The 26,998-nt window shown below is 42.3% G+C and overlaps 2 protein-coding genes across 5 annotated transcripts; both read right to left on the minus strand.

Moving 5' to 3' along the window:
• Window positions 1-655: 655 nt before the first annotated feature.
• Window positions 656-6,338, minus strand: LOC117455551 (replication protein A 32 kDa subunit-like). Of its 4 annotated transcripts, none has more exons than XM_034095095.2 (8): window positions 5,990-6,335; window positions 5,329-5,430; window positions 4,902-5,015; window positions 3,721-3,792; window positions 3,543-3,650; window positions 3,316-3,384; window positions 2,344-2,441; window positions 656-973 (listed from the first exon to the last, which is right to left on the minus strand). In XM_034095095.2, the coding sequence occupies exons 2-8, from the start codon at window positions 5,428-5,430 to the stop codon at window positions 892-894; spliced, it is 645 nt and encodes a 214-aa protein (XP_033950986.1). In that variant the 5' UTR covers window positions 5,990-6,335; the 3' UTR covers window positions 656-891. The 4 variants fall into 4 exon arrangements, with proteins under 4 accessions (XP_033950986.1, XP_033950988.1, XP_033950987.1 ...); XM_034095097.2 differs by having other exon boundaries at window positions 3,316-3,381; window positions 5,990-6,334; XM_034095096.1 differs by lacking the exon at window positions 5,990-6,335 and adding an exon at window positions 5,798-5,983.
• Window positions 6,339-10,581: 4,243 nt separating this feature from the next.
• On the minus strand, window positions 10,582-23,064 carry pdik1l (PDLIM1 interacting kinase 1 like). Its single transcript, XM_034094687.2, has 3 exons — window positions 22,970-23,064; window positions 19,167-19,462; window positions 10,582-15,870 (listed from the first exon to the last, which is right to left on the minus strand). Exons 2-3 carry the CDS (start codon window positions 19,449-19,451, stop codon window positions 15,130-15,132), a joined length of 1,026 nt encoding a protein of 341 aa, XP_033950578.1. The 5' UTR covers window positions 19,452-19,462; window positions 22,970-23,064; the 3' UTR covers window positions 10,582-15,129.
• Between the last annotated feature and the right edge of the window lie 3,934 nt (window positions 23,065-26,998).

Raw genomic sequence — 26,998 nt, forward strand, 5'->3', positions numbered from 1 at the left:
CCTAATTCTGTTTACAGCTCATATTCCTGACCTATATTATCTCAGTTCTCTCGATCCGGGTCTCAAGGGAAGAGTGAGTGAGATACATAAACAAAGCCCAAACACACAGAGCAGATACGGTGCATCCTTATTGGAGAACTTTACGAGAGATGTCCCTCAGTTGAGCCGAATGTCACCAAAATGGTCCCTTCAGGCTTCCTTACAGTCATGATGGCGAAAATCACCAAAACTAAAATTAATGAATCTTAAACTCTGGTTCAACATAATCTAGCAGAGTGTCAGAAATGCCTTTTGCCACTGAATGAAACTATGGCGTAAAACAGTCAAAAATACTTCTTCAATATTCGTGAAACCACAACCTCCTTTAGCATTCAGTCATAAAACACACACACACACACACACACACACACACACACACACACACACACACACACACACACACACACACACACACACACACACACACACACACACACACACACACACACACACACACCACACACACACACACACACACACACACACACACACACACACACACACACACACACACACACACACACACACACACACACACACACACACACACACCTTGAATAAAGACGGCATGAGACACATTTTAAACTTCAATCTTTATATACAGCCATCAGGGTCCTTTGCAGGGTACTCACACATCCAGCGCATAAATAACTTAAACAATAAAATATTTTTTTAAACAAAAAGAGCCTGAGGAAAACATCAGTGCATTCACTCTAAGAAAAACATGATCAGCTATAAACCCAGTAAGTCTCCTTTTCTGTCTGTGGGTAATAGCTGCAGTACGTCATGCAGAACTATAGTTAACAGAGCTTTGAGTGACCCTGAACATGTGGTGCCCTGACGTTCATCCTGCTAAGGGTCTGTGGACTTGAAATGGCTCTCGTCGATGGTGTGATAAACGAAACCTTGATCCATCAGAGACGTCAAAGAGGATCTGCACAGAAGAAAGACATGTGTGCAATAACTCATCTGCAGCACTAACAACAATTAAAGGTCCCCTATCAGTCATGTCCAACTATATGGCTCTCAGATATACACAGAACATGTCTCTGAAGTGTCTGCCTCCAAACACCAAACGGATCATTGCAGCATTACCCATAATCCCCTCTGTTTCCAAAGTGCTGATTCTCTGTCTGTCACTTTAGATGAAAAACAAGGAGCCCCTCCCCACGCCCCTCTGAGAGACATTTGGTTACAAAGAACTCAATGGTGCTCTAGAGGAGATTCAGGTGATAAGGGGGGGGGGGGGGTTACCTTGTTGCTGATTGGCTGATGGTAACACAAGACAACACATCGTTATGACATCACAAAGTGGCCAGAATCTGATCAGCTCTTCTTCAGACAGGTTTGTATAGAAATGGATCAAAAAGAGAGAGAATCTTTGTTCCTGAAACTTTACAGTGTGAATGTAATATGTCAGGCTGACCACTCTTTGCTTTTTTCTTCCTTTACCTTCATTTTGATTGTGCTCCGGGTTTCCACAGCTGACCCCAACTTTGCAACGCTATGAATTGTGGGTAGTTCGCTAAAGTTTTATCTTAGTATTTTTCTATTTTATTAAAAGAAAATGGAGCATCTGTCGAAAACCAATTTTTCCCTGCGATAAATATACTGTATTATTCAGAAAGTCTTTCTGGCTTACCGAGGCGTACTTGGTGAGAGCCGTTCTTTGTATCGTTGGTCCACTAAAACCACCAGACTAAGGGACAGTTTCATCCCACAGGCCGACTGTTACACATCTGCACTTTTGAAAGAACATAACATTCATCTGTTCGCAACTCACATATATCAATATTCCAATTACTGTATAGACTATTCTGCACAGTTTCTATCATAATCTGTTTCTATTATATTCTATTTTATTTACTTGTACTATTGTATCTGTGTTATTGTGTTGCACTGTTGGAGGAGCCTGTGACCTAAGCTTTTCATTGTCATAACTACACTAGCTATGTACACATGACAATAAAAGCCTTGAAACTGCCTGCCATAAATCCACTCGCCTTTACGGGAACTTGCTTTCCTGAATGCAGAGTTGCCCTCGATAGATGATGGCATAACGCATGCTGCTTGAGTAGTTTGGCTGGCTGAGAGATGTGGCAAGTTGTACATTGTTCTGTGAGTAAAAGTAGATTTCTGGCAAAACAGTCGATCATTATCCGGGTGATTCTTTCGCAGATACACCTAGTAACCCCGCCCCCTTTGAACGGCACTCGGAAAGGAACGGAGCCATAAGACCCGGCTCCCTTCAAAGAGCCGTAATTCCCATCACTACTGAGTATGAGTTCAAATGAAGGAGGGTACTTGATGTCTTTGATGCTGAGGAAGTCCAGCTGGCTCTGCAGCTCATTGAATCCGATCCCGATGTCTCGCACAGACCCGCTCCTGATCACGTGCAGCACCTCCACGGGAAACAAGAGGAGACTTTAAACGGCATCTCTCTAGATCAGGGGTGTCCAAACTACGGCCCGCGGGCCATTTTTAATCGGCCCTGAGCAAAGTAAAAAAGTATAATGGAATATGGCCCACAAATGAAACGTGTGCTCGTCTTATATTGTACTTCACACAGTATGAGTTAATAAGACCACTTCAAATACATTCACTCAATTAAAGTTGGAAACATTTTCTATCGTTGATAAGAAAAAAGCCCAATAACTTATTTACATAACAAGCTTGAAATACACCCTTCATATTTCTCCTTATTATAATCAATCTGAGGCTTCTGTTTTAAGGGCTGAGCTGCCGACACTCACAAGCATACTTTACCGACATCTGATTGATTTTGCTAACTTATAACTGAACTTAAGAGGCGATATACCTCACCTGTAGTGAGCGACGCAGCCCTCCGTATATATTTCTGTATGTGGCCCTCTGTGAAAAAAGTGTGGACCCCCCTGCTCTAAATGCATGACATATTTAACTTGTCCTTTTCATCAATATCAAGGAGCCTTTCTTCTACAGACGAGGACACAGAGGTTTCTCATCACAGTGGAAAGTGTTTTCGATGCAATTGTATAAATACTTTGTGATTATTTGCAGGTCTTGCAATATTTAGTAAATGTCACTTACATTAAGCTCCCCCAAAAAAACCATCCAGAGATATAATACACATATTATTGTTTGGTCCTGGCATTGCTGTTACCATGACAACATAGTATATATTATTACCTATATGTGTTTATTGAGATGTACACATATTAAACTTTCTATAATATTATTTCATTCATCTTGTTAAAAGTCATTATCTGTGTGAACTGACCCTTTCGACAGACTCACCTGACCCTGGACGGAGGGCGAGTCCTCCGATGGGACAGCAGTGATGTTCATGTTCACATCAAATTTCTGCTTCGACAACAGACGGAGAAAAATGAATATGAGCAGAGACTGAAATCAGGCCATCAGAGAAAGAACTCGACAATCTTCCCTGAAGCACACTTGAGAATGCATTTCCCCTTTAAGTCGTTTCACATAAAGATTAGTTAAACAAGATTACCCCTGCTTACCTTTTTAAAAACCTGCATGTGAGCGTGCACCACCTGCAGCATGTGGGATGTGATCTCATTCAGGTCTGTGATGACTCGGATGTGTTTGGCCTGCAATGACCTTTCACCCTGAAGCACAGCAAAGGAAAACATCACCGAAAAATCAATCGAACCATCATTAACCTCCTCGTTAACTTACAGTAGAGCTGCGCAGACTTCCAATAACTTTCACATACGATCCAGGAGAAGCAAACCCCAGGGGGGTGCAGTCCTGTGGGAAACATGTTATTATAAGTGTCGTGTTATCTGGACTGAAGATATCCTGTTTGTTGGGAAAATACTGAATGTACTCGTCCAACATGAGAGTAACATGATAACAAAGGTATCCCAACTGTAGCTGTGAGCATGACAGGATGTGTGATTACTAGAAGAGCATCAGGACTGTTTGAGGCATGTGATAGCTATGTGATTAACATGATGATTCAGCCTCTATGGCAGGGGTGTCAAACTCAATTTCACCACGGGCCACATCAGTATTATGGTTGCACTCAAAGGGCCGGTTGTAACTTTAAGACCAAAAACACATATATAAATATTGAATATATATAAATTAATGTATTATATTACATTATTGCCTCTGCATTGGATTATTATTATAACTTAATAATTAACTACGTCTGAAAGCATGTCTAGGGCAAATAATTGCAAGTCTCTTCAGTAAGAAGATTTTTTTTTTTTTTTAGAAAAAGGCATATTTTAAGAAAAAAAGGCATATTTTGACAAAAAAAGTCAAATTCTGAGAAAAAATCTAATTTGAGATGCATTGTGGGACATGTCGTTTATGGGCAACGTGCTTCTGTAAAGTAGTATGTAACCGTATAATATACATATTATATTCTTTGCAAGCTCTTGTGGGGCCACATAAAATGAAGTCGTGGGCCGGATTTGGCCCCCGGGCCTTGAGTTTGACAACCCTGCTCTATGGAGATAGACATGTGACAAGCATGCTCATTTCTGACGTGGAGCTAATCTGAAGTAAACATTGAATACTGCTTTCTAGTCCTCCATCTTGAGACTGTGTGACTCTCTCTCTTGGATATCAGCATGTGAAGGACACTGCTCAGGAACTAGCTGATGCTCTGTGTGTGATGACTACTTCCATTCTGGAGAGGATCTGAAATACATGGATCCTGAGATTGAAGCTCAAGCCGGTGACGAGGGATTATTAACATTTGTAAGTATTTCGAAAAAGTCCGCATTTTTTGAAAAAGTCCGAATTTTGAGAAAGTTAAAACAATTTTGTGATTTTGAGAAAAAAAAATCTGAATTTTGAGATTTTGGGAAAAGTCAGAATTTTGAGGAAACAAATCTGTGACTGGCCTCTGAGTTCATCCACTGCCTCACGGTCAGAGGAGGACCCGTCATGTCGTCCAAACAGTATTGGACGTATTTCACAAAAGGAGCCAACTCTCTGACGACGCCGACGACAGACACCTGAGGAAGCAAACAAGTTATCATTAAACCAAAACACATTCAGAAAAGTGGCCATTTAAGATATTCTGTGTGTTTGAGTGGCTTTAAAACTTCCAGGATTTTCAATGGAGTTCTGAACAGTGTCCAAGAAAGCATGGTATACATTTTCCATTGAATGTATTGGCCAAACCTTAATTGTTGACGTTCTTGGAAAGTTTTATACTGACTTGTTCATCATAGAATGTCCCATATCTTAACTTTTTTCCCCATATCTTAACTAAAAGAAATGCATTGTTGCAGAGTGAAATCCTCTTTAGATGGTGATGTCTCACACCTGGTTGAACTCCAGGTCGCTGAGTGCAAATGTGTCGCTGCTGGCTTTAGACGCAGACAGCAGCTGAGAGACCGAGCACGGCAAGATCTGAAGGACGGTCATCTGTGGAGAGCAAGCACATCAAAGTTTGATACAATATGAGCTGTAAATAAAGGGTTTATTTCATGTAATTGCAGCAGAAATAAGTAAGTAAGTAAACTGTATTTATAAAGCGCTTTTCCCAGACATAGTCACAAAGCTTGACAAAGCATTAACACATCATAAAAGATTAAATGACCACACACGCCACGTGTTAGGAAGTGCTAGAAACACAATACATGCATGGTTCCATAGCACGGCGTTTGCAAGAAGAATTATAATTTATACTTTGGATTTTGGGAGTTTTATTCAATTGTATAACACCTCTTATCCTCGTGGGAATTACAAATAGTGTGAAATAGTTTGTAAACAAAAATACGTTGACATTTACCAGTGATAAAACATCAAGCTCATTTGATCTCAACTTCAGGCAAAAACAAAATAACTAATTGACCATTTTCACTCAAAAAAAGGTTTGATTTTGTGTAAATTAGGTTTTTTAACTATAAATGTGCTAAATTGGCACTAAGGTGGAATCAAGTTTGCTCAAAAGGTCCACATGACGAAAGATCTTCAGATTCACCTGAGCAGCTACAGGTATTCTTCTGAGATGTTGGCGCAGAAACCTGCAGCTGAATGAGCAGCAGCTTCCTCCTCATCAGGTGAAATCAATTAGAGAAATCGGCTGAGGAGGAACAGTAGGGATGTGACGTCCTGCGCCGAGGCTGCTTATCGTGGTTCGAGTAATCCAGGAAGTTTTTGGTGAAGTGTGTATCGAGGCTTGTCGTTGTAGGCCAGTGACATCATCGATGCCCAATCCCAAACCACACCCTACACACTACCCCTCCGTTCGCGCACATTAAATGCTGTTCCCATATAGTCTATGGCTGTTCCAAACCCAGGAGTGGGGAGTGGGCTATCAAGCCATCTGACAGCGAGTCTGCATCGGTGCTGACTGGAGACCGGTCTCTACCTGACCGGTCGCTGTGTGTGTCCGTCCGTCAGGAAACACGCTGTTTAAGTAAACATCCACTGATAAATTGCGATGTTAATAACCTCATATGTTTTTAACTTAGCATCATGGGGGAGAAGGGGGTAAATTGAGCCAGTGGGTAAATTGAACCACCCCCTGTAACCAGGCAACGCCTTATAGTTGTGACCAGAAATTATGCAAGCTCCACCCATTTCTCATTGCCTGTGAAAGAGAGATACTCATCGTGGTCTGGTAAGTAAACATTTTTACAAAAAAACGTTTTTTGCTTGTCAAAGTAAATTTTCTAGATGTCAGCTATATCGGCTGTCATGTCAAAAAAAAGTATCCAGGTTTAAACTAGTGATGGCGAGATGAAGCCTTGAAGCTTTGAAGCTTTCCAGCCAATTGGTTCGCAAAAGGGTTCGTCTCATGAGGCTTCATCACGGGCTTCATCTGAACACAAACCCCCCCTGCTGGTCAAAGTGTGTAAAACAGGCAGATTGGACATCTCAACAGTGTGCTCTCTCTCATACCGAGTTCCCAACGAGTAAAGCCTTAGAATAACTCTAAACAACGAACATTAAATCATATTTTCATGTTAACAATATAGTATTTATTCCAGTTGAATGATTGTGATTGAAAAGCCTAAGGAGGCTGGTAAACATTGCAAAGAGGGATTTGTATTCCTTAATAATATTCATAAACTTAACCATGTTGTAGCCGGAGACAGGCTAAACCATATCAAAGAATACATTAACTACATTATCTCATTTAGCTGTAGCTTTTATAAACAACAACAAATACGTATTGTGCAGTCATTGAACCAGGGACCCTGCGGTCATGAGTCAACTGCTTTCCAGCTGAGCCACAGCACACACGCTAAAGCTGCCTGAAACACTGCAACATATGTATTCCTGTATTTATTGATGTTTTTATTCCTACATTTATTTATGCTTGTATTTATTTATACTTATGACATGTTCCGACCTCTATATGAGTGAGGGTCTGAGCTCTCTTGATTGCATCGTGTCACCGGGCCGGGTACAGGAGGGGTTATATGGTTCTTATTATAGATCCATGGGTATTATGAGTGTTGTGGTTCAACCGATCTGAATCACTTCGTGAAGCAGTCACGTGGTGTCGACAGGCAGCGAGGCTTCGTTTGTCATCGATGACGTCACTGGCCCAAAACGATACAAGCCTCGAAACATGCTTCACAAAAAGCTTCGGGATTACACGACACACGCTCCGAAGCCTCGGCGCAATACGTAACATCACTAGTTTAAACACATATATTGTATATGCTGATGTGTTGGCAGCGTATTAAACGATGTGAATATTTAAGCTAAAGATGACTCTGAATTTTAATGCTAGGCTATTTTTTCTAAAATGGTGGCTATGGGGTAAAGTGAACCACGGGCCTTGGGGTAAGTTGAGCCAGTTTTTCAATGGAGAAATGAATGAAAGCAGGCCAAGTTCATAATAAGAGCTCATTGTAGGCTACATTTAAAGTTGAATTTACCCTGTCTTTGATTGGTAAGATGTATGAAATTGTATCACCAGTGTGATTACTTTTCTTTTTAACATGTTAAAATCAATCAATTCAATCGAAATTTATATTAAAAATATTTGAAAAACTAAGCTTGTATTTGGTTTGTTATTTATTGTTTATAGTTACCTTTAAGATTTGTTGCAGGTATGCCCAGGTTTGAACAGGTATGCCCAGGTTTGAACAGTGGTTCAACTTACCCCCTGACCTGGATCAACTTACCCCTACACTGGGGCAAGTTGAGCCACAAGACTTTTTTTTTTAAGAAGTAATATTTTCACTGCCCTTGATCAAATATTAATTATTATCATTGCCATTGATAGGAGACATCCTGAATTATAGGTGTGTGTTTTCATTTTTACTATGTGTCATTTCTCCTTGCTTAGAGGAGCATAACTAAAAATGGCTCAACTTACCCCTCTCCCCTGTGTTTAGTCTAGAAAAAGGTAAATGTGTGCATATTTACAGACTGTTGCAAAAACAAAGAAGCTTGTACTAAAGAGCTTTACAACACAATTAAAGATGTTTGGAGTTTTATTTTAGTTCTTAATTTTATTTTTTTGTCTAAGAGATGCTGATCTGAAACCGTTGTTACGGTTACGGCATTTCCTGTTTCTGCCGGAGAGAGGGGAGGCCGTCCCAAAGCTTGCTGCTGTATTTACTCCATCTGACAGGAGGGAGCCTCGTTGAGCTGCGAGTGTCACTCCACTGAGTTCACTCCGTCACGGAGGGGGAGTGTGTAGGGGTAGGGTGTGGTTTGGGATTGGTCCGAAGCCTCGCTGGCCGTCGATACCACGTGATGTTTGCTTCAGATCGAGCAAAAGATCGGTTGAACCACTGACACTTCACAGTTTTACAACACTCATATCACCACGATGTGATTAAGAGAGCTCAGACCCTCACTTAGGCTGCGGCCCCACGAGGACGAATTTGGTCGTTTGCGTTACTGTTTAGTGTCATATAGACCGTTCGGCCACACGAGGACGACCGAATATGGCACTAAACGACTGAGGAAACGACAACGGGTCCCAAGGTGGATAGAAATGCATACGCCACTCTCTGGGGGGTCAAACAGCTCCGTGTATGCGCCCTATACGGACATTTTCAGATCACTGATAGTGATTGCGCAATAGCCCCGCCTCTCCCCGCCTCTTCTGCTCACCTCCGCTTACCCCGCGCCAGTGCTGAAGTGTTTCGCCACCAACAACAACAACAATGGCGGATCGCAGAGTTGCTATCGTGCTCCGGACGCTATTGACCATGCTACAGTTGTTTGTGCAACATCTACAGCAAGAATGATGAGGCAATAGCCCCGCCTCTCCCCACCTCTGCTGCTCACCCCCACGTCAAAGTAAACTGCATCCTGAATTCAGATTATTTATCTTTCTCTCGCGAGTGAAGTCTAATCTGACAGGACGGAGACACGCAGCTCTGCCCACCTACAGCTCCTCCCGCTGCAGCAAAACACACACTTCAAGTCAGATCATCACCCTTAGCTATTTTAATTACCTCTCAAACTAAACTAGTTATAAATATGTTTATTTTTTACTGTCGGCCGGGTCACTCATTACTGGATCAGCTGCTGCATGAGACAGACACTGACGCTGTCCGAAGAGAAGGAGGAAAAAGAGAGGCTCCGTGTATTTTATTATATAGTCGTTATTCATTTGTTTTAAAGCTCAATAAATAACAAAGAAGACCTTTGACCGGCACTTTTATAATTTTGTCCGGAAGATTTCAACTTTAATACACGCTGACTGGCGAAAAACTCTGCCCGGTTCCCTCGGCCCCCACCGCGGAGAATAAACAGAAGGGCAACCGTGACAACCATGCTTCTTCGCTGCTTTTGTGGAGGAAGTTACAGCGCCACGTAGAGGCTCCTGCATATGTACTGCAGCTTCTCCAGCGGTTGGAGCTAAACGGAGCGGTCTCGTGTGGGCAGACACTATCCGGATAATTATTGCATGTGGACGGAAGCCGTTTGCGATTGCGTTTGCGTTAATCCTATGCGTTTAGCCGTTTTCGTCCTCGTGGGGCCGCAGCCTTATATGGAGGACGGAACATGACATATGTATAAATAAATAAATAAATGCATAAATAAATGTATGAATAAAAACATTAATAAAATAAATAGGGAGGCTGTGGCGCAGTGGGCTGTGCGTTGGTGTTCGGATCAGGGGAGCACAGGTTCAAACCCCACTGCAGTCAGCATCGTTGTGTCCCTGAGACACTTCACCCCAAATTGCTCCTGTGGGGATTGTCCACAGTATTGAGTATGTACGTCGCTTTGGATAAAAGCGTCTAACAAGTGATATGTAATGTAAATAAACAAGGCAATACATACATAAATACAGGAATAAATAAATAGACAAATAAATAAATACATGAATAAATAAATAAAATAATAAATAAATGCATAATAAATACGGAAAATACAGACATTTTGTATATATTTCATGTTTTTTATTTATTGTATTCTTTATCGTAATTTCTGTATAATGATTTTTAATGTATTTATTTAACATTGTGTTATTTTGTATGTAATTATTACAATTTCGTATTTCTTTTTTTATTATATTATAATTTAGTATTATTATATTTGTTCATTTTTTATCTAAATTAATTCAACAGTGATCGACAAATTGAACACCACTTTTGATAAACTTAATTTAATTTTCTCTTCAAAATATTTTACAATGACAAGAGCAGAAAGTCGTACAAAAGTGAGAGAGGAGGTCTTCTTCTGACCCGGGACACGTTTAATTTGCAGCTCTGATCCAGGACTACGAATTTACTGGATAAAAGAGCAAGCTGTGTCTCAACTCCAAACTGCTTATTTATCGGTGAAGAAATCTAGAAATTAACAGAAAAGGACACTTTATTCCTAAATCCATACTTCAGGTGTATTTTAGAACATCTGAGTTTCAGGAGACAGTGAAAGCAGTACGGTGTCAGAGTCGTGGATCAGAGCTGTTCAAATGTTGAGGTTTACTTTTTGTCCCAAAAGAAGACCGTTTCATTTCCTAAAAAGCCCAGACAGAAAAAGACCATTTGATTTGTTAACCAGCTACACATTCACAAACAGTTGGCAAACGAAAGACAGTTAGCACGAGCACACCAACAGTATTAACCTGTAAATATATATTACATCTTCCCATGGATGATGTGAACCAAACCAGGAAGTCAAATTAAATCCATCACAGCAAATTTACAGTCAAATGTACCCCCTAAGCCCCGCCCCCCACCCGCTGTACAGTATTTATTTACACATGTGCAAAGGAATTTAATACAACCAAACATCTATTAAAACCCAAGATCGACCTCTTGTTTGGCAAAAAAAAAAAAAAAAGCTACTTTGCAGGAAGCTTAGTCTCTTAATGTGGCAGGGAAAGACTCCATTACCCATCATCCTTTGCTTTGCTTAGAGCAGCAACACACATTCTTGAATTGTCCAAAGCATCATGGATGTCCTGCAGGAAAAATTATTTGATTTTAAATACTGATCCATGACAAACACAACTTCTGCGTTTGCAAAATCAACGAGGTTGAGTTTCAGGAAATAAGGCAAATCTCAACCGCAATCACGACAGGAAGTGAAACAAAAAAAGGCGGGAGAATTGTAGGCTCTGTCGCAGATACATATTGGCAATAGTCAACGTTTGAGTAATCAGTCAGCTGTTTTTCATCCTGGGGGATATACATGGATTTGATAGGTTGCGCCCATGTGTTGTAATAACAGTGTAATATTGGTGTTGCATAGGTCTTATAACGGTGTAAAACATGGGTGTAATACGGGTTCAATGACTATGTGTAATAGGGGTGTAATAAGGGTATTTAACAGAGTAGCATGGGTGTAATACGGTCCAAAGTAAATTAAATAATATCCATATATTGAATGCCCATTTAAGTGTTAAGTTATCCGAAGTAATCCTCCAAAGATGTCCGAGTTGCTGCTCATTCACAGTCCCTTTAAGTCCCTTTGTTCCCCATCAGTTTGGGATCAGAGCTGTAAAATGTGTTAAAAAGTGCACTCATTATTTAAGACCTGAAAGCCCCAAAAAAAATGCAGCAACAACTTAATAGGCTTAAAAAAGAGCCTGTGGAAGCATGGAGAAAGGGATTACCGTGAGACCCAGTGACACAGTGAGAGGAGATCAAGTTCAACACAACAGTATTATGTTTCCCGATATAAGAGCGTCTGGCTCATGGCGGATTGTAGCTGGTGTCGTCCCCCTGAAGGGGAGAGGCACCGCATGCACAAGTAGACCGTTGGCTGACGTTCGTAACCAAAAAGCCATTATCACATCTTCTGAGTGATATATAACGCAGCAGGAAGTTCACAAGGAATACATATAAACGTGAAAAGTGCTTTCCGTGACATTCACTGACCCCCCCCCATCTTTTTGCCCAGCTCTAAATGGATGTGAATATTCATGTCTCACAGCTTCAGATCATTACATCTTCATGCATGGGTTTGTTTGCCATGAGTTTTGAACAGAGGCTCTATCGTAGTGTTCTTGGTTTTGACTTAAGGAAAGGATCATTCTGGTTCATTACAACTTTGGTTTTCTTTAAGGGACATTTTATCTATTGGATTCGGGGGAAAAGGCGATCAGTATTGTTGTTAACGAGAAAAAAAAATTACTTAAAACAAGCCTTTTTTTGTAAGGAAAATTGACTTAAAAGCTACATTTAGTAGGCTGTGGTGGTACTGCCATACCATTTAAATGAGATTATTATTTATCTATTTTTCAGACTGTTTTATTTTTATTCCGACTTTCCTGTAAATTCAGAAAAATGACTTCAGGGGAAAATAAATTCACTTTTTTTTTTCGGAAAAATCTCAATCTCAATACACAGAATATAAATTAGGCATTACTACAAATCTGCAGGAACAGCTGTCATTACATCAAGCAAAATGTACAAGAACCTACTGAAAATGAGGCAATTTTAGTTTACAATCGAGGTTAAAAAGTTAAATATATTTAAGTCGTAAATCTGCCACCGCTATCGCTGAACTACATTCATGCCATAGGAAACATTTGTGATAATAACAGGCACAGCAACAATACCTAAAAGGGGGCAGTAACGCCGTCGGAGGGACAATGGCCTGGACTTTTAAAGTTGTAATAAACCATCATTACTTCCTCATTAACTGGGTCTAATTCAAATGAAGTGTTTAAGACTCCGTATGAATAAAGGTGACGGTCTTGTTTTACATTCTTGTGTGGGCGTTATCTGCAAACGGTTGACTTATCTAGAAGTCTGTAATGAGCAGAAAGAGGAGGGATGCAACCATAAGCAGCTGCCTGCTGCTCAGTAACTGATAGACCGTGCCCCACCTAAAAGAAAACAACAAAGCAGCACGATTAAAAAGGTAAGAAATCAACTTCAACCGCTAAATATCAGTATTTTTCCCTCCTAAGATGTTTGTCTACAAATACCATCATGCAGTTAGTTATTGTTACCTGAGCATTTGATGCCAAACACAGAATAGGATCTGATGTTTGTATGGATGGATGTATGCTGCTGCTGGTCATGTACCAGTTCTGTCAAAGCCTTTCATTAAACACATGAGGTCATTGTGTTTTAATAAAAAGCAGTGCAGAGATGATGGATTTTTGTAGGCTGACCCTGAAGGCATCATCTCCCTGGTGCTCTCAACAAAAAGCCAATAGGATTTCTCCATTGGATTTTAGGTTATTGCAGAAAGTAAGCTCCGTATAAACTTTACAGCCGACATAAGATATGGTTTCTGAAGTGCTATAAAGGAAGTGCACCACGGTCACATGACTTCTCGTCACCACCGCTAAGCTAAAGGTGGCTAACGTCAGGCTATAAAGGAAGTGCACCACGGTCACATGACTTCTCGTCACCACCGCTAAGCTAAAGGTGGCTAACGTTAGGCTATAAAGGAAGTGCACCACGGTCACATGACTTCTCGTCACCACCGCTAAGCTAAAGGTGGCTAACGTTAGGCTATAAAGGAAGTAAAGCATGGTCACATGACTTCACGTCACCACCGCTAAGCTAAAGGTGGCTAACGTTGGGCTATAAAGGAAGTAAAGCATGGTCACATGACTTCACGTCACCACCGCTAAGCTAAAGGTGGCTAACGTTGGGCTATAAAGGAAGTAACGCATGGTCACATGACTTCACGTCACCACCGCTAAGCTAAAGGTGGCTAACGTTGGGCTATAAAGGAAGTAAAGCACGGTCACATGACTTCACGTCACCACCGCTAAGCTAAAGGTGGCTAACGTTAGGCTATAAAGGAAGTAAAGCATGGTCACATGACTTCACGTCACCACCGCTAAGCTAAAGGTGGCCTTTGGATGAATGTACGCCGTAATGATCACAGGATAATGTCTCATATTGCATTTAGTCACAATTAGCACCGAGGGGCAGGATGGTATTTGTAGACAAACCGTCTTCTCTAATTGAGTTTCGGGACTTCTTGCTCACTTCGCTCTTCCAGCAGCTCGAGGAGGAAGTGGAAGCTGTGATGTGATTGGCCTGAGACTCAGCCGCCATTAGAAGCAGCAGCAGCGAACCCGAATATAAAGCCACAGCGAGAGGAGGACCGCCTGTGCTCAGACCGTGGAGGAAGCCATGACACAAACATGGAGGTAGATTTGCCTCCATATTATGATGAGGTGTGAACAGAGCAGCAATCTGTGAGGAGAATATTTGAACGCATCTTAAGTCTTTAAAAATGTTTTTTCCGTATTTTTGATATTTCACGAGTTCATATTGTGATTTCGATGAAATGTCCGATATTGTGCAGGTTTTCCAAGTTTTCCTAAGAAATATAGGAAGTCTTCTTTACACTAAGGCTCCAAATAGATATGTCTTTTGTAACGGTCATCCAAATGTCAACACATTTAGTTCAAAGAGTATCCTTAAAAAAGACTGGACTTAAAACTAGAAGTGTCTTTTTTTGTCTTCTACATTTCAAAATGAGCGCATGTACGTTTTTAGGTCAGCTTCGTATTTTCTATTCCTTTGAGTTAAAGAATATTCTTTTGCATTTGCGCAAGCTGTTTTACATTTACAGCTTACCCATTACACCCAGATTGTCGATCTGTTCCCTCAACAGACAAATCCACCCCCGGAACCCAAACAACTAATTATTGTTCCCTTGTTCCAATGAAACCAATAATCCCCGGGTTCCAGATCCAGATTTTTGTCCCGTGCATCGTCACGTGTCCCAGTCCAGCTCTCTGCAGGCGATGCGCACCAGCCGGAGCTCCAGCTCGAAGGCGTCCGGTCGCTCCTGAGGATTCGCCGACAGCATGTCCCTGATCAGCTGCTTCATGTGTGTGTTCATGCTCTTCTTCCTGGCCGGGATCAGCAGCTCCATCTTGGGGTTCTCCAGCAGCGCCTCGCCGAGCGGAACGATCTCCGACCCCTGCTGAACGTAAGTCCCCAGCAGCTCCTTCTGCGTCTCCACGTCCACGAAGGTGATGCGCTCCACCATCGCCCAGATTATGATGCCCAGAGCGAAGATATCCGCTTTCGCCGTGTAGTGTCCCTCCCACACCTCGGGCGCCATGTAGAAGTCCGTGCCGCACGCCGTGGACAGGAAGCACTTGTTGACGCTGGCCGGCTCCTCGGGGTTCAACCCGGACGTGGAGCACACTTTGCTCAGCCCGAAGTCGGCCACTTTGAGCGTGGGTTCGCTGTTCCCAGCCGGCGTACAGGCCTGCGAGATGAGGATGTTGTCGGGCTTGAGGTCGCGGTGGATGATCTGGTTTCGGTGCAGGAAGGCGAGCGCGCTGCCCAGCTGCAGCATGAAGCTGATGTTGGTCTTGCGGCTGGGTTTGCGCGACAGCAGGTAGGCGTTCATGTCGCCGCCGTCGCAGAAGTCCATGACGAACCACAGGTAGTAGGCGCAGCACGGGTCGTAGGTGATCTCGCCCTTCAGAGACGTCTCCACCAGCTGCAGGAGGAAGAGGAGCATTAGTGAGGGGCCGAAATATAATGGCGAACGGTATTATCACGACGTTTTTCAAGCTTTCCTGAGATTTACATTTCACATAGTTGACTTACTTCTGCATTTTTACATGCACCATTGTGTGTTTCGCACTATTTTATGTCTTTTTTCATTTATGTCTTAAAGGTAGGGTGGGTAAGAATGGAGAAACCAGCTCGAGTGCGCTAGAATTTGAAAGTACGCAGCCGAAAAAAATCTGCCCCTTCCTTCAGACTTCCTCACAGAGCCCCGCCTCCAACACACACGGACTGGATGATTGGTCGTGCTTTTTACAGCGCCACGGCTTCCACAGATGACATTTGTTATGTATTTATTGTCAAAGTATTTCATGTATTCATTGCTATCGGGATGTTCAGAGCATTCCATGGAATATAACAAGTGTTTCTGAAGTGAATTACTACCCCACCGTTAGGTATCATGCATCGAAATGCCAGGGAATTTAGATTTGTAATGCTCAGTTTAGGACAGTAAAAAATACTGAATTTGAAATAAAGGAAATGTATTTTACACTAGGGCTGCACTATTGCAAAGACAACCTATAATGCAATCAGGGCTTCACTTAAAAATGCAAATATCCAAATATGTCCTTTCCTTGTTTTACATTAATCAAGCCGCAACCACACACTGCAAAAAGGTTGTACTTTACAGAAACTGACCACTATCGTTGTAAACTACATTTGTGCTGTACGGATATATTAGGTTTCCCAGGTATCGCACGATAAATAAAGGAGGCATTGTTTAGATGAGGCTTGAAAACACAGCCACAGAAACAATGAACAATTTAAATGTGGAGTATATTAAAAGGTTGAAGTGAAGTAAATAAAATAAGTAAAAATGCTTAAATGGCAAATAAAATGGAAGTGCTTTAAAGGTGGGGTAGGTAATTCGATTCAGAAACACTTGTTATATTCCATGGAATGCTCTTAACATCCGATAGCAATGAATACATTAAATGCTTTGACAATAAATACATTAAAAAATGTCATCTGTGGAAGCCGTGGCGCTGTAAAAAGCACGACCAATCATCTGAGCCGGCTAAAGTAACTGGATGGCCTACCTGCCTGTCAGCCTTCCATCTGTGCACAAACTTACCTCGTGCCCTCATTGGTCATGTTCGTGTGTGTTGGAGGAGGGGCTCTGTGAGGAAGTCTGAAGGAAGTGGCAGATTTTTTCCGGCTGTGTATTTTCAAATTCTAGCGCACTCGAGCTGGTTTCTCCATTCCTACCTACCCCACCTTTAAGTAATTCAAATGTCAGTATAACAATATGAGACATACGGTAATGAGAGCAAGGCAGTAGCCAAGTTGAAATGTCAGTAACTGAAGAAGTGCCAGAGAAGGTGTGAGAACAGTAAATAGTTGAAGTCTCTGCAACAGAATTTTAAATATCAGCTCAAGAATAAAAATGTCTTCAAGTGTCATTTTGGCTTCACCACACATTCAGTCTTTTGTTCTAAAGTGTTTACAGGCAACATAAACGCTCTGAGTGTGTGTCGTAGAATATTCCTCGCTGTAAGCAAATGGCTGTGGGTTGTTTGACAGGCCAGAGAACCAACAAAAAGAAAAGCTGCAAATGAGCCCCACAGCCGGTGCGCTCAGATAATTCTGCCCCATTATCATTTGTTCTTCTGGTACATAACAGAGCAATACAAAAGAGAGAGAGAGCTGGAATAAAAGGAGGATTCTGGGAAAGTGTCCAATGATAGCGCTGCAGAAAAACCCAAAGAGTGGCCGGACAATAGCCCCCCCCCCCCCCCTCCCTGAAAACCTGCTAACATAGTCATGTGACTGAGGGGGCACTGAGGCCAGAGAAAACACAGCTCCAACCAGAAAATAATCTCAACGTTCATGGTACTTACACGTTTTCAGCTGGATCATTTCCACATATTGACACCACTTTATGATTTCTGAAGTAAAAAGCTAACGTTAGGCTATAAAGGAACTACAGCACGGTCACATGACTTCACGTCACCACCGCTAAGCTAAAGGCGGCTAATGTTGGGCTATAAAGGAACTACAGCACGGTCACATGACTTCACGTCACCACCGCTAAGCTAAAGGAGGCTAATGTTGGGCTATAAAGGAACTACAGCACGGTCACATGACTTCAGGTCACCACCGCTAAGCTAAAGGCGGCTAATGTTGGGCTATAAAGGAACTACAGCACGGTCACATGACTTCACATCACCACCGCTAAGCTAAAGGTGGCTAATGTTGGGCTATAAAGGAACTACAGCACGGTCACATGACTTCTCGTCACCACCGCTAAGCTAAAGGAGGCTAATGTTGGGCTATAAAGGAACTACAGCACGGTCACATGACTTTACGTCACCACCGCTAAGCTAAAGGAGGCTAATGTTGGGCTATAAAGAAACTACAGCACGGTCACATGACTTCACATCACCACCGCTAAGCTAAAGGCGGCTAATGTTGGGCTATAAAGGAACTACAGCACGGTCACATGACTTCACATCACCACCGCTAAGCTAAAGGCGGCTAATGTTGGGCTATAAAGGAACTACAGCACAGTCACATGACTTCACGCCACCACCGCTAAGCTAAAGGCGGCTAATGTTGGGCTATAAAGGAACTACAGCACGGTCACATGACTTCACGTCACCACCACTAAGCTAAAGGTGGCTAATGTTGGGCTATAAAGGAACTACAGCACGGTCACATGACTTCACATCACCACCGCTAAGCTAAAGGTGGCTAATGTTGGGCTATAAAGGAACTACAGCACGGTCACATGAGTTCACGTCACCACCGCTAAGCTAAAGGTGGCTAATGTTGGGCTATAAAGGAACTACAGCACGGTCACATGAGTTCACGTCACCACCGCTAAGCTAAAGGTGGCTAATGTTGGGCTATAGAGGAACTACAGCACGGTCACATGACTTCACATCACCACCGCTAAGCTAAAGGTGGCTAATGTTGGGCTATAAAAGGAACTACAGCACGGTCACATGAGTTCACGTCACCACCGCTAAGCTAAAGGTGGCTAATGTTGGGCTATAGAGGAACTACAGCACGGTCACATGACTTCACGTCACCACCGCTAAGCTAAGGAGGCTAATGTTGGGCTATAAAGGAACTACAGCACGGTCACATGACTTCACGTCACCACCGCTAAGCTAAGGTGGCTAATGTAACTCTATTTTAAGACAGATTTTTCCGTGTTAACCACAGACCGGATTGCCCCCTAACTCATCTACACCCCGAACCCAAACCCAGCCTCCTCACCTCCAGGTAGAGCGGGGAGCTGTTCCCGTGGTTCATCCTCTGGGCAAGCTGGTCCCTCTGCAGGATGCACTCCTCCAGGTGGATGACGTTGGGGTGCTGGCTCTGGATGCTGCTCAGCGCCCAGAACTCACGCAGGGCCAGCTCCACATTCTCCGGAGAGTGGCAGCGGATCTTCTTCACCGCCACCCGGACCCCCGAGCGCTTCACCACCGCCTCATAAACCACGCCGTAGCTGCCGCGCCCCACCTCCTGGATCAACTCGTACTTCGGCTGGCTGCTGACCATCCTAGTCCTCACTGTGGACGGAAAAAACATCAGGCATAGGCTTCCAAATTCCTCTTGAAGCCATATTTGTTATTGTTGCGTATGTTTTCATGTTCCCGCCCATTTAAAAAGGTCCCTATTATACTGTTCTTCATCAATATGTTATATGTCTCAGATATATACAGAACCTGTCTCTGATTGGCTGAAACACCAAACAGATCATTGCAGCATTACCCATAATCCCCTCTGTTTCAGCCCTGTTTCCAAAGTGCTGATTCTCTGTCTGTTACTTTAGATGAAAATAAGGAGCCCCTCCCCACGCCACCTCTGAGAGAGATTTGGTTACAAAGAACTCAATAGCCGCTTTCACACCGCAGGACTTGCGGTACTTTAGTGCCGGCACTAAAGTACCCCTAAAGTACCACGGCACTAAATCCGCCAGGGGGCTAGTGCCAATCGCATTCACACCGCAGTACTTTCCCTGAGGCACGATTACGCTGACGTCACTTCGTCTTCTTCTTCTCTGGGTTTACTGGCAGGCCGCAAAACCACTTCACGGCGAGTACAACAAAAAAACGAGAGAAGAAGAACTACACGGGGGAGGGGTTATAAAGCCCATCCGCTGTATGAGGCGTTTGTTTACTTTCCGACCTCAGACATGATGGAGTTCATAAGGGTAATTTACAAATAAAATACCCCATTATAACAATGGACTTTATCTTTATGTATTTATTATATATTACCCCCTCAGGCTGATTTTGGAAAAGGACATCAACCCTTGTTTGGTGTTTTTCCCTTATTCATCTAAAACAAATGACATGATACATTACCTGTGTTTGTGTGTGTAAGACTTGTGTTTCTGATAAATTCAACCACCGACACCTGTCTGCTCTCACATTCTTCTATTCTGCACATTTGGGGTGGGACACAATAAATAAAGCTTCGCCAGTTTGTTTGTTTTATTGCACAGTCACGACATAACAATAACGGCATCATGCTGTTCCAGTGTGTCGTATGCATGTACATTGAAGTTAAATAACAGTGTGCAATGTAAAATAAAGTGTAAGTAGTTTCAAAACAATGTAACAGTGGCAATATATATAGCAGCAGACACGCCTTAGTGCAAGTTAGGTGTCAGTATTAAAAAACAGTGGCAATATATATATATAATAATAGAAAATCGTTACCACTCTTATTATTGTGGTCTTCAATTTTTTTATAGTCCTACCTTGGTTGCTGATTGGCTAATGGTTACTCAAGACAACACATCGTTATGACATCATAAAGTGGCCAAAATCTGATCAGCTCATTTTCAGACAGGTTTTTATAGAAATGGATCAAAAAGAGAGAGAATCTTTTTTCCTGAAACTTTCAGAGTCTCTTTCCACAGAGGGGACACATGTTGATGTAGAAGAGACATGAAGAAGAGGGGACACATGTTGATGAAGAAGAGACATGAAGAAGAGGGGACACATGCTGATGTAGAAGAGACATGAAGAAGAGGGGACACATGCTGATGTAGAAGAGACATGGAGAAGAGGGGACACATGTTGATGTAGAAGAGACATGAAGAAGAGGGACACATGTTGATGTAGAAGAGACATGAAGAAGAGGGGACACATGCTGATGTAGAAGAGACATGGAGAAGAGGGGACACATGTTGATGTAGAAGAGACATGAAGAAGAGGGGACACATGTTGATGTAGAAGAGACATGAAGAAGAGGGGACACATGTTGATGTAGAAGAGACATGAAGAAGAGGGGACACATGTTGATGTAGAAGAGACATGAAGAAGAGGGGACACATGTTGATGTAGAAGAGACATGAAGAAGAGGGGACACATGTTGATGTAGAAGAGACATGAAGAAGAGGGGACACATGTTGATGTAGAAGAGACATGAAGAAGAGGGGACACATGGTGATGTAGAAGAGACATGAAGAAGAGGGGACACATGCTGATGTAGAAGAGGGGACACATGTTGATGTAGAGGAGACATGAAGAAGAGGGGACACATGTTGATGTAGAGGAGACATGAAGAAGAGGGGACACATGTTGATGTAGAAGAGACATGAAGAAGAGGGGACACATGTTGATGTAGAAGAGACATGAAGAAGAGGGGACACATGGTGATGTAGAAGAGACATGAAGAAGAGGGGACACATGCTGATGTAGAAGAGGGGACACATGTTGATGTAGAGGAGACATGAAGAAGAGGGGACACATGTTGATGTAGAAGAGACATGAAGAAGAGGGGACACATGTTGATGTAGAAGAGACATGAAGAAGAGGGGACACATGTTGATGTAGAAGAGACATGAAGAAGAGGGGACACATGTTGATGTAGAAGAGACATGAAGCAGAGGGGACACATGTTGATGTAGAAGAGACATGTTGATGAAGAAGAGACATGAAGAAGAGGGGACACATGTTGATGTAGAAGAGACATGAGGAAGAGGGGACACGTGTTGATGTAGAAGAGACATGAAGAAGAGGGGACACATGTTGATGTAGAAGAGACATGAAGAAGAGGGGACACATGTTGATGTAGAAGAGACATGAAGAAGAGGGGACACATGTTGATGTAGAAGAGACATGAAGAAGAGGGGACACATGTTGATGTAGAAGAGACATGAAGAAGAGGGGACACATGGTGATGGAGAAGAGACATGAAGAAGAGGGGACACATGTTGATGTAGAAGACACATGTTGATGTAGAAGAGACATGAAGAAGTCCATTTTGCATAATAGGTGACCTTTAAGATGATAAATCCAAATTACTCCGTGTTTCTCTCACAGATTTAATGGTTTGTAAACAAAGACATTGGGATGAAAGTGATTTACGTCAAATTATTTCTTGTTACATTTTCTGTATGGTTTGCTAGACTCATTTCCCTGGGGACACTTACTGGTATGACATTAATTACTCCCTTGTGGATGCGTTGATGCGGCAAAATTCAATGTAACAAAAGTAAAACATTTAGAAGAGTAAGCAAAAAATGAAGTTTAGCTTTTTACAAAACACTGCCAAAGAGTTCAAGCTCTCTCCAACACCTGTCTGTACCTGCTGTTCACTGAACACATCATTACACTTTTAATGTGATAAACTTGACACTAACTTGATTTACAAAAAAAAAAATCAGAAAAATTATTTTAGCTAACATGCTAACGAGCTAATTAGACATGCACCTTGCTAATTAGCTAACAGGCCTGTCTGCTAACGTCCTGTTGTTAATTAGCCTCACGTTAGCAGCTAACAAAGAGTCCATCTCCCAAGAGCAACACCAGACAAAGACACAGCCACACAATCAAACTCCAAAACGAGCCCATTATTACATTAAAATGTACAAACATGAAGCAGGCGTGCAGGATTCTGACAGTTTATTGTCCAATGTGTGTGTGTGTGTGTGTGTGTGTGTGTGTGTGTGTGTGTGTGTGTGTGTGTGTGTATAAACTGGAACACACACGGGACAGCAGTGTGAATTTAGAGGAGAAAGCAGCTGATAGTTGTCATTTTTGAGGGTCTCGAGACTCTCTTACCTTTGCCTCTGGTCTCAGGTTCATTTGTTGTGCTCTTCTCTCTCCCTGGAAGCCATTACCGCTGCACACGTTCCGCTGCTCCAATGCAGCGGTTGAGAGCCTTGAGGAGACTACTTCCGGTTACACATTTCAAAATAAAGGTTGGGGAAGAAAGAAGAACAAAACATTGGGAGGTGCAGAATTTAAAGACATATTGACATATTGATATTTGTATATATTGCCAAATCTATGTTACTAATGTCATATTCCAATAATACTTGCACTATTTTATTTATTTATTTAATTTACTCTGTTCCTTATTCCATTATTTTTATTGTTCGTTTTTATTTGTTTTATTGTTTTAACTATTTTTTATAGTTATGTTGCATTGTTGAAGGAGCAGGTACTTAAGGGAGATGCTGTGCATATGACAATAAAACCTTTGAATCTTGATCTTGGTTGGGATATAAATCAGAATCAGAATTCCTTTATCGTCCCGCAAAGGGGAAATTAAACACTATTAGATAAAGGGCATGCACATAATAGAACCATAAAAGTTATTCTGTTAGAAAAGTCTCCCTTGTCACCGGTTTGAGCTTCAATCTCAGGATCCATGTATTTATTATCCTCTCAAGAATGGAAGTAGTCATCACATACAGAGCATTTGGTACAACTAGTTCCTGAACAGTGTCCTTCACATGCTACCACTACAATTATACTACTACCACCCACTACTACCACTACAACCACTACTACCACCACCACCACTACTACTACTACTACTACTACTACTACTACTACTACTAATACTACTACTACTACTACTACTACTACTACTACTACTACTACTCCAATTTATACTATACACCACTACTACTCATACAACTATTAATACTATTACTACTACAACTACTTATACTACTACCACTACTATTAGTAATACAACTACTACTACTGTTGGAAACATATCACTCGTCGCCGGCTTGAGCTTCAATCTCAGGATCCATGTATTTCAGATCCTCTCCAGAATGGAAGGAGTCATCACATACAGAGCATCAACTAGTTCCTGAGCAGTGTCCTTCACATGCTGATATCCAAGAGAGGGAGTTACACAGTCTCAAGATGGAGGACTAGAAAGCAGTATTCAATGTTTAGTTCAGATTAGCTCCACAGACCTCTTTCTACTGAATGATATTCTATAAACTCAAAATATTATTCTATGCATGCTAGTTATTCAAACAGACACATATCTATAATATTTACACTTTCATTGATGATTTATTTTCCCCAAATGTGAAGGTTATTGGTCTTTTATTTTGGAGGGAAAGTAACAACATTTCCGGTTAAGTCTAATTATGGCTAGCTTTACGACGTTTTCAACAAAAAGGCAGTCAGCACAATGCGGACGCCCACTGTCACTAACAGGAGTGGACAGAAAAATAAGAACACCTGCACATATCTATTCATCCACGTAAACATGCCATTGTTGAATACAAATGAAGTTGACATTTCTGTTGCGATAGTATCCAAACAATTTATTGAACGATATCAATCACAGTATCATACAAAACCAATACAATATTATTTATCTGATTATCTGTGTGTCCATTTTTCTGAAAACGACACAAAGACGTCATTGAATGCAGCAATTTGGCCTGAAACGCCTCCATTGGACTCCTTTGTTTACTCCGGGAACACAGTGACATCATTATGTAAAACTTGCGCTCCTATTGGCTAGTGCTCCAAAGCATTGTTCGTGATAGGCTAAGGGTCGGTACATCTCTAAGCTGGTTGACTAATCACAACAGAGCCGGCCAGCTAACCAATCAGAGCAGACTGGGCTCTGGTTTCAGACAGAGGGTGAAAAGAGGTGCTTTTTGAACATTAAAGCATGGAGACATGTCACAGACACTAAATACTGATATGAACCGGAGCATCAGCAGGAGAGGTTTGCAATATGAAGTTCTCTTATAGCTTCTTCAGAGACACACATATATCTTTTTTGCGAGTTGCCTTTACTCTCCTCAGTGAAGTGTCTTGCTTTATGTAAAGTGTCTTGCTTTAAGTGTTGGAGTGATAATTGTGTGTGTGTGTGTGTGTGTGTGTGGTGTGTGTGGTGTGTGTGGTGTGTGTGTGTGTGTGTGTGTGTGTGTGTGTGTGTGTGTGTGTGTGTGTGGTGTGTGTGTGTGTGTGTGTGTGTGTGTGTGTGTGTGTTGACTTTTTCAGCTTTCACAACATTGTCGTCGCCTCAACGACTCGAAGCTCTCGAGAGCAGAGAGCAGCGATCCCCTCCTAATGCAGAAAGGTCATTTTCGATGATTCCTAATGTGTTCTTTCTTTTTTTATTCTTGAATCACAGTTGCAGTGGATGAATGGAGAACTGTAAGGATTACATGAGTTGTCACTGTACTAAAACATGGTTACATTTTTGAACACTCCTCGATCAATACTTAATTTGAAATATGGACTTTCTTTATTCATTCATGCTGATTAGAACAAGGTAAATCACATTTTCTGCTTTCACATATTAAAGCGGATACAAGCGGCCGAGATGGGTTTTCTCCGCAGGGTGGCTGGCGTCTCCCTTAGGGATAAGGGAGACAGTTATTCCTATCGCATGCACAGCTGCTGGCAACACTCCCATTAAAGTCTTTTTCAGGATGTTTACATGCACTTTTCACTAAACCAGTTAAGAGAATATACACAACATGTTTCTCCAGCTGCCATACAATCTGAAAAACATTGACTTTATGATTAGGGCTGCACGATTTGGAAAAAAGACGGACATTGCAATTGGAATATGTTTTCAAAATTAAAGGGGAAGATAATTGTTTTAACATAATTTACATTATACAAGGATACAAGCGGCCGAGATGGGGTTTCTCTGCAGGGTGGCTGGCGTCTCCCTTAGGGATAAGGTGAGAAGTTCGGTCATCCGGGAGGGACTCGGAATTGAACCGCTGCTCCTTCGCGTCGAAAGAAGCCAGTTGAGGTGGTTCGGGCATCTAGTTAGGATGCCACCTGGGCGCCTCCCTAGGGAGGTGTTCCAGGCACGTCCAGCTGGGAGGAGACCAAGGGGTAGACCTAGGACCAGGTGGAGGGATTATATCTCTTCGCTGGCCTGGGAGCGCCTTGGGACCCCCCAGTCAGAGCTGGTTGATGTCGCCAGGGAAAGGAACGTTTGGGGCTCTCTGCTGGAAGTGCTACCTCCGCAACCCAACCACGGATAAGCGGGAGAAGATGGATGGACATATCAAAGCAGAGCAGTATGTTTTCCACAGCAGTCTTTCCCATTCTCACAGATTATTTTTTTAAATACGTCAATGTAATATCATTCTGATGTGGTTGAAGGTGGTACTCAATGTGAGCTCTCACCAACACTACAAAGACTGCTTGAGCAGCATCGAGCGAAGTGTGCTGGGCGCTCTTGAATATGTGCAGCAGGCAAAGGTCAACATCCCAAAATGCAAAAAGTTCAAAAAGACTGGCAAACGGGTGAGATTGAAAATGCATATTCAACGAACTGACTAATTATTCCTTTCTCTCTTTCTGCTTCCCCTTCTCCATACTTCTCATTCTCACCCACTATTCCTCCCTCCCTCCCCTCCTCTCCATCTGTATCCATTCCTCTTCCTACTCCTGCCTCCTCATCTGGCTCCCTCTTTCTTCTTCCTATCTGCATGTCTTCCACACCTCCTCTCTTTACCTCTCTTAGGGGGAAATGATAGACCGCATAGAGTACAGTGTGGAGCACTCAGTAGACTATGTGGAGAGGGCAGTAGCCTATCAGACACTAAGAAGGTGGTTAAATACCAGAGTAACGCCTGGAGGGTGAGTCTCTACGAAACATTGATCGTTGCATGTTGGCAGTGTGTAACTGTGGACAGAGTTTGTGCGTGTGTTCCGCATGGTGACGAGCATTGGTGTCGTGAGTGTATTCTAGACTTTCTCCAGCAGTGATATCAAAGCAGGGATATGTGTTCCTCGGGGATGTAGCTGCAGTTTCCAAGGTGTAACCTATATCTAAAACAAACACAACTGAAAAAGCAC

The sequence above is a fragment of the Pseudochaenichthys georgianus genome, chromosome 11 (assembly GCF_902827115.2).
Source record: "Pseudochaenichthys georgianus chromosome 11, fPseGeo1.2, whole genome shotgun sequence".
Lineage (NCBI taxonomy): Eukaryota > Metazoa > Chordata > Actinopteri > Perciformes > Channichthyidae > Pseudochaenichthys > Pseudochaenichthys georgianus.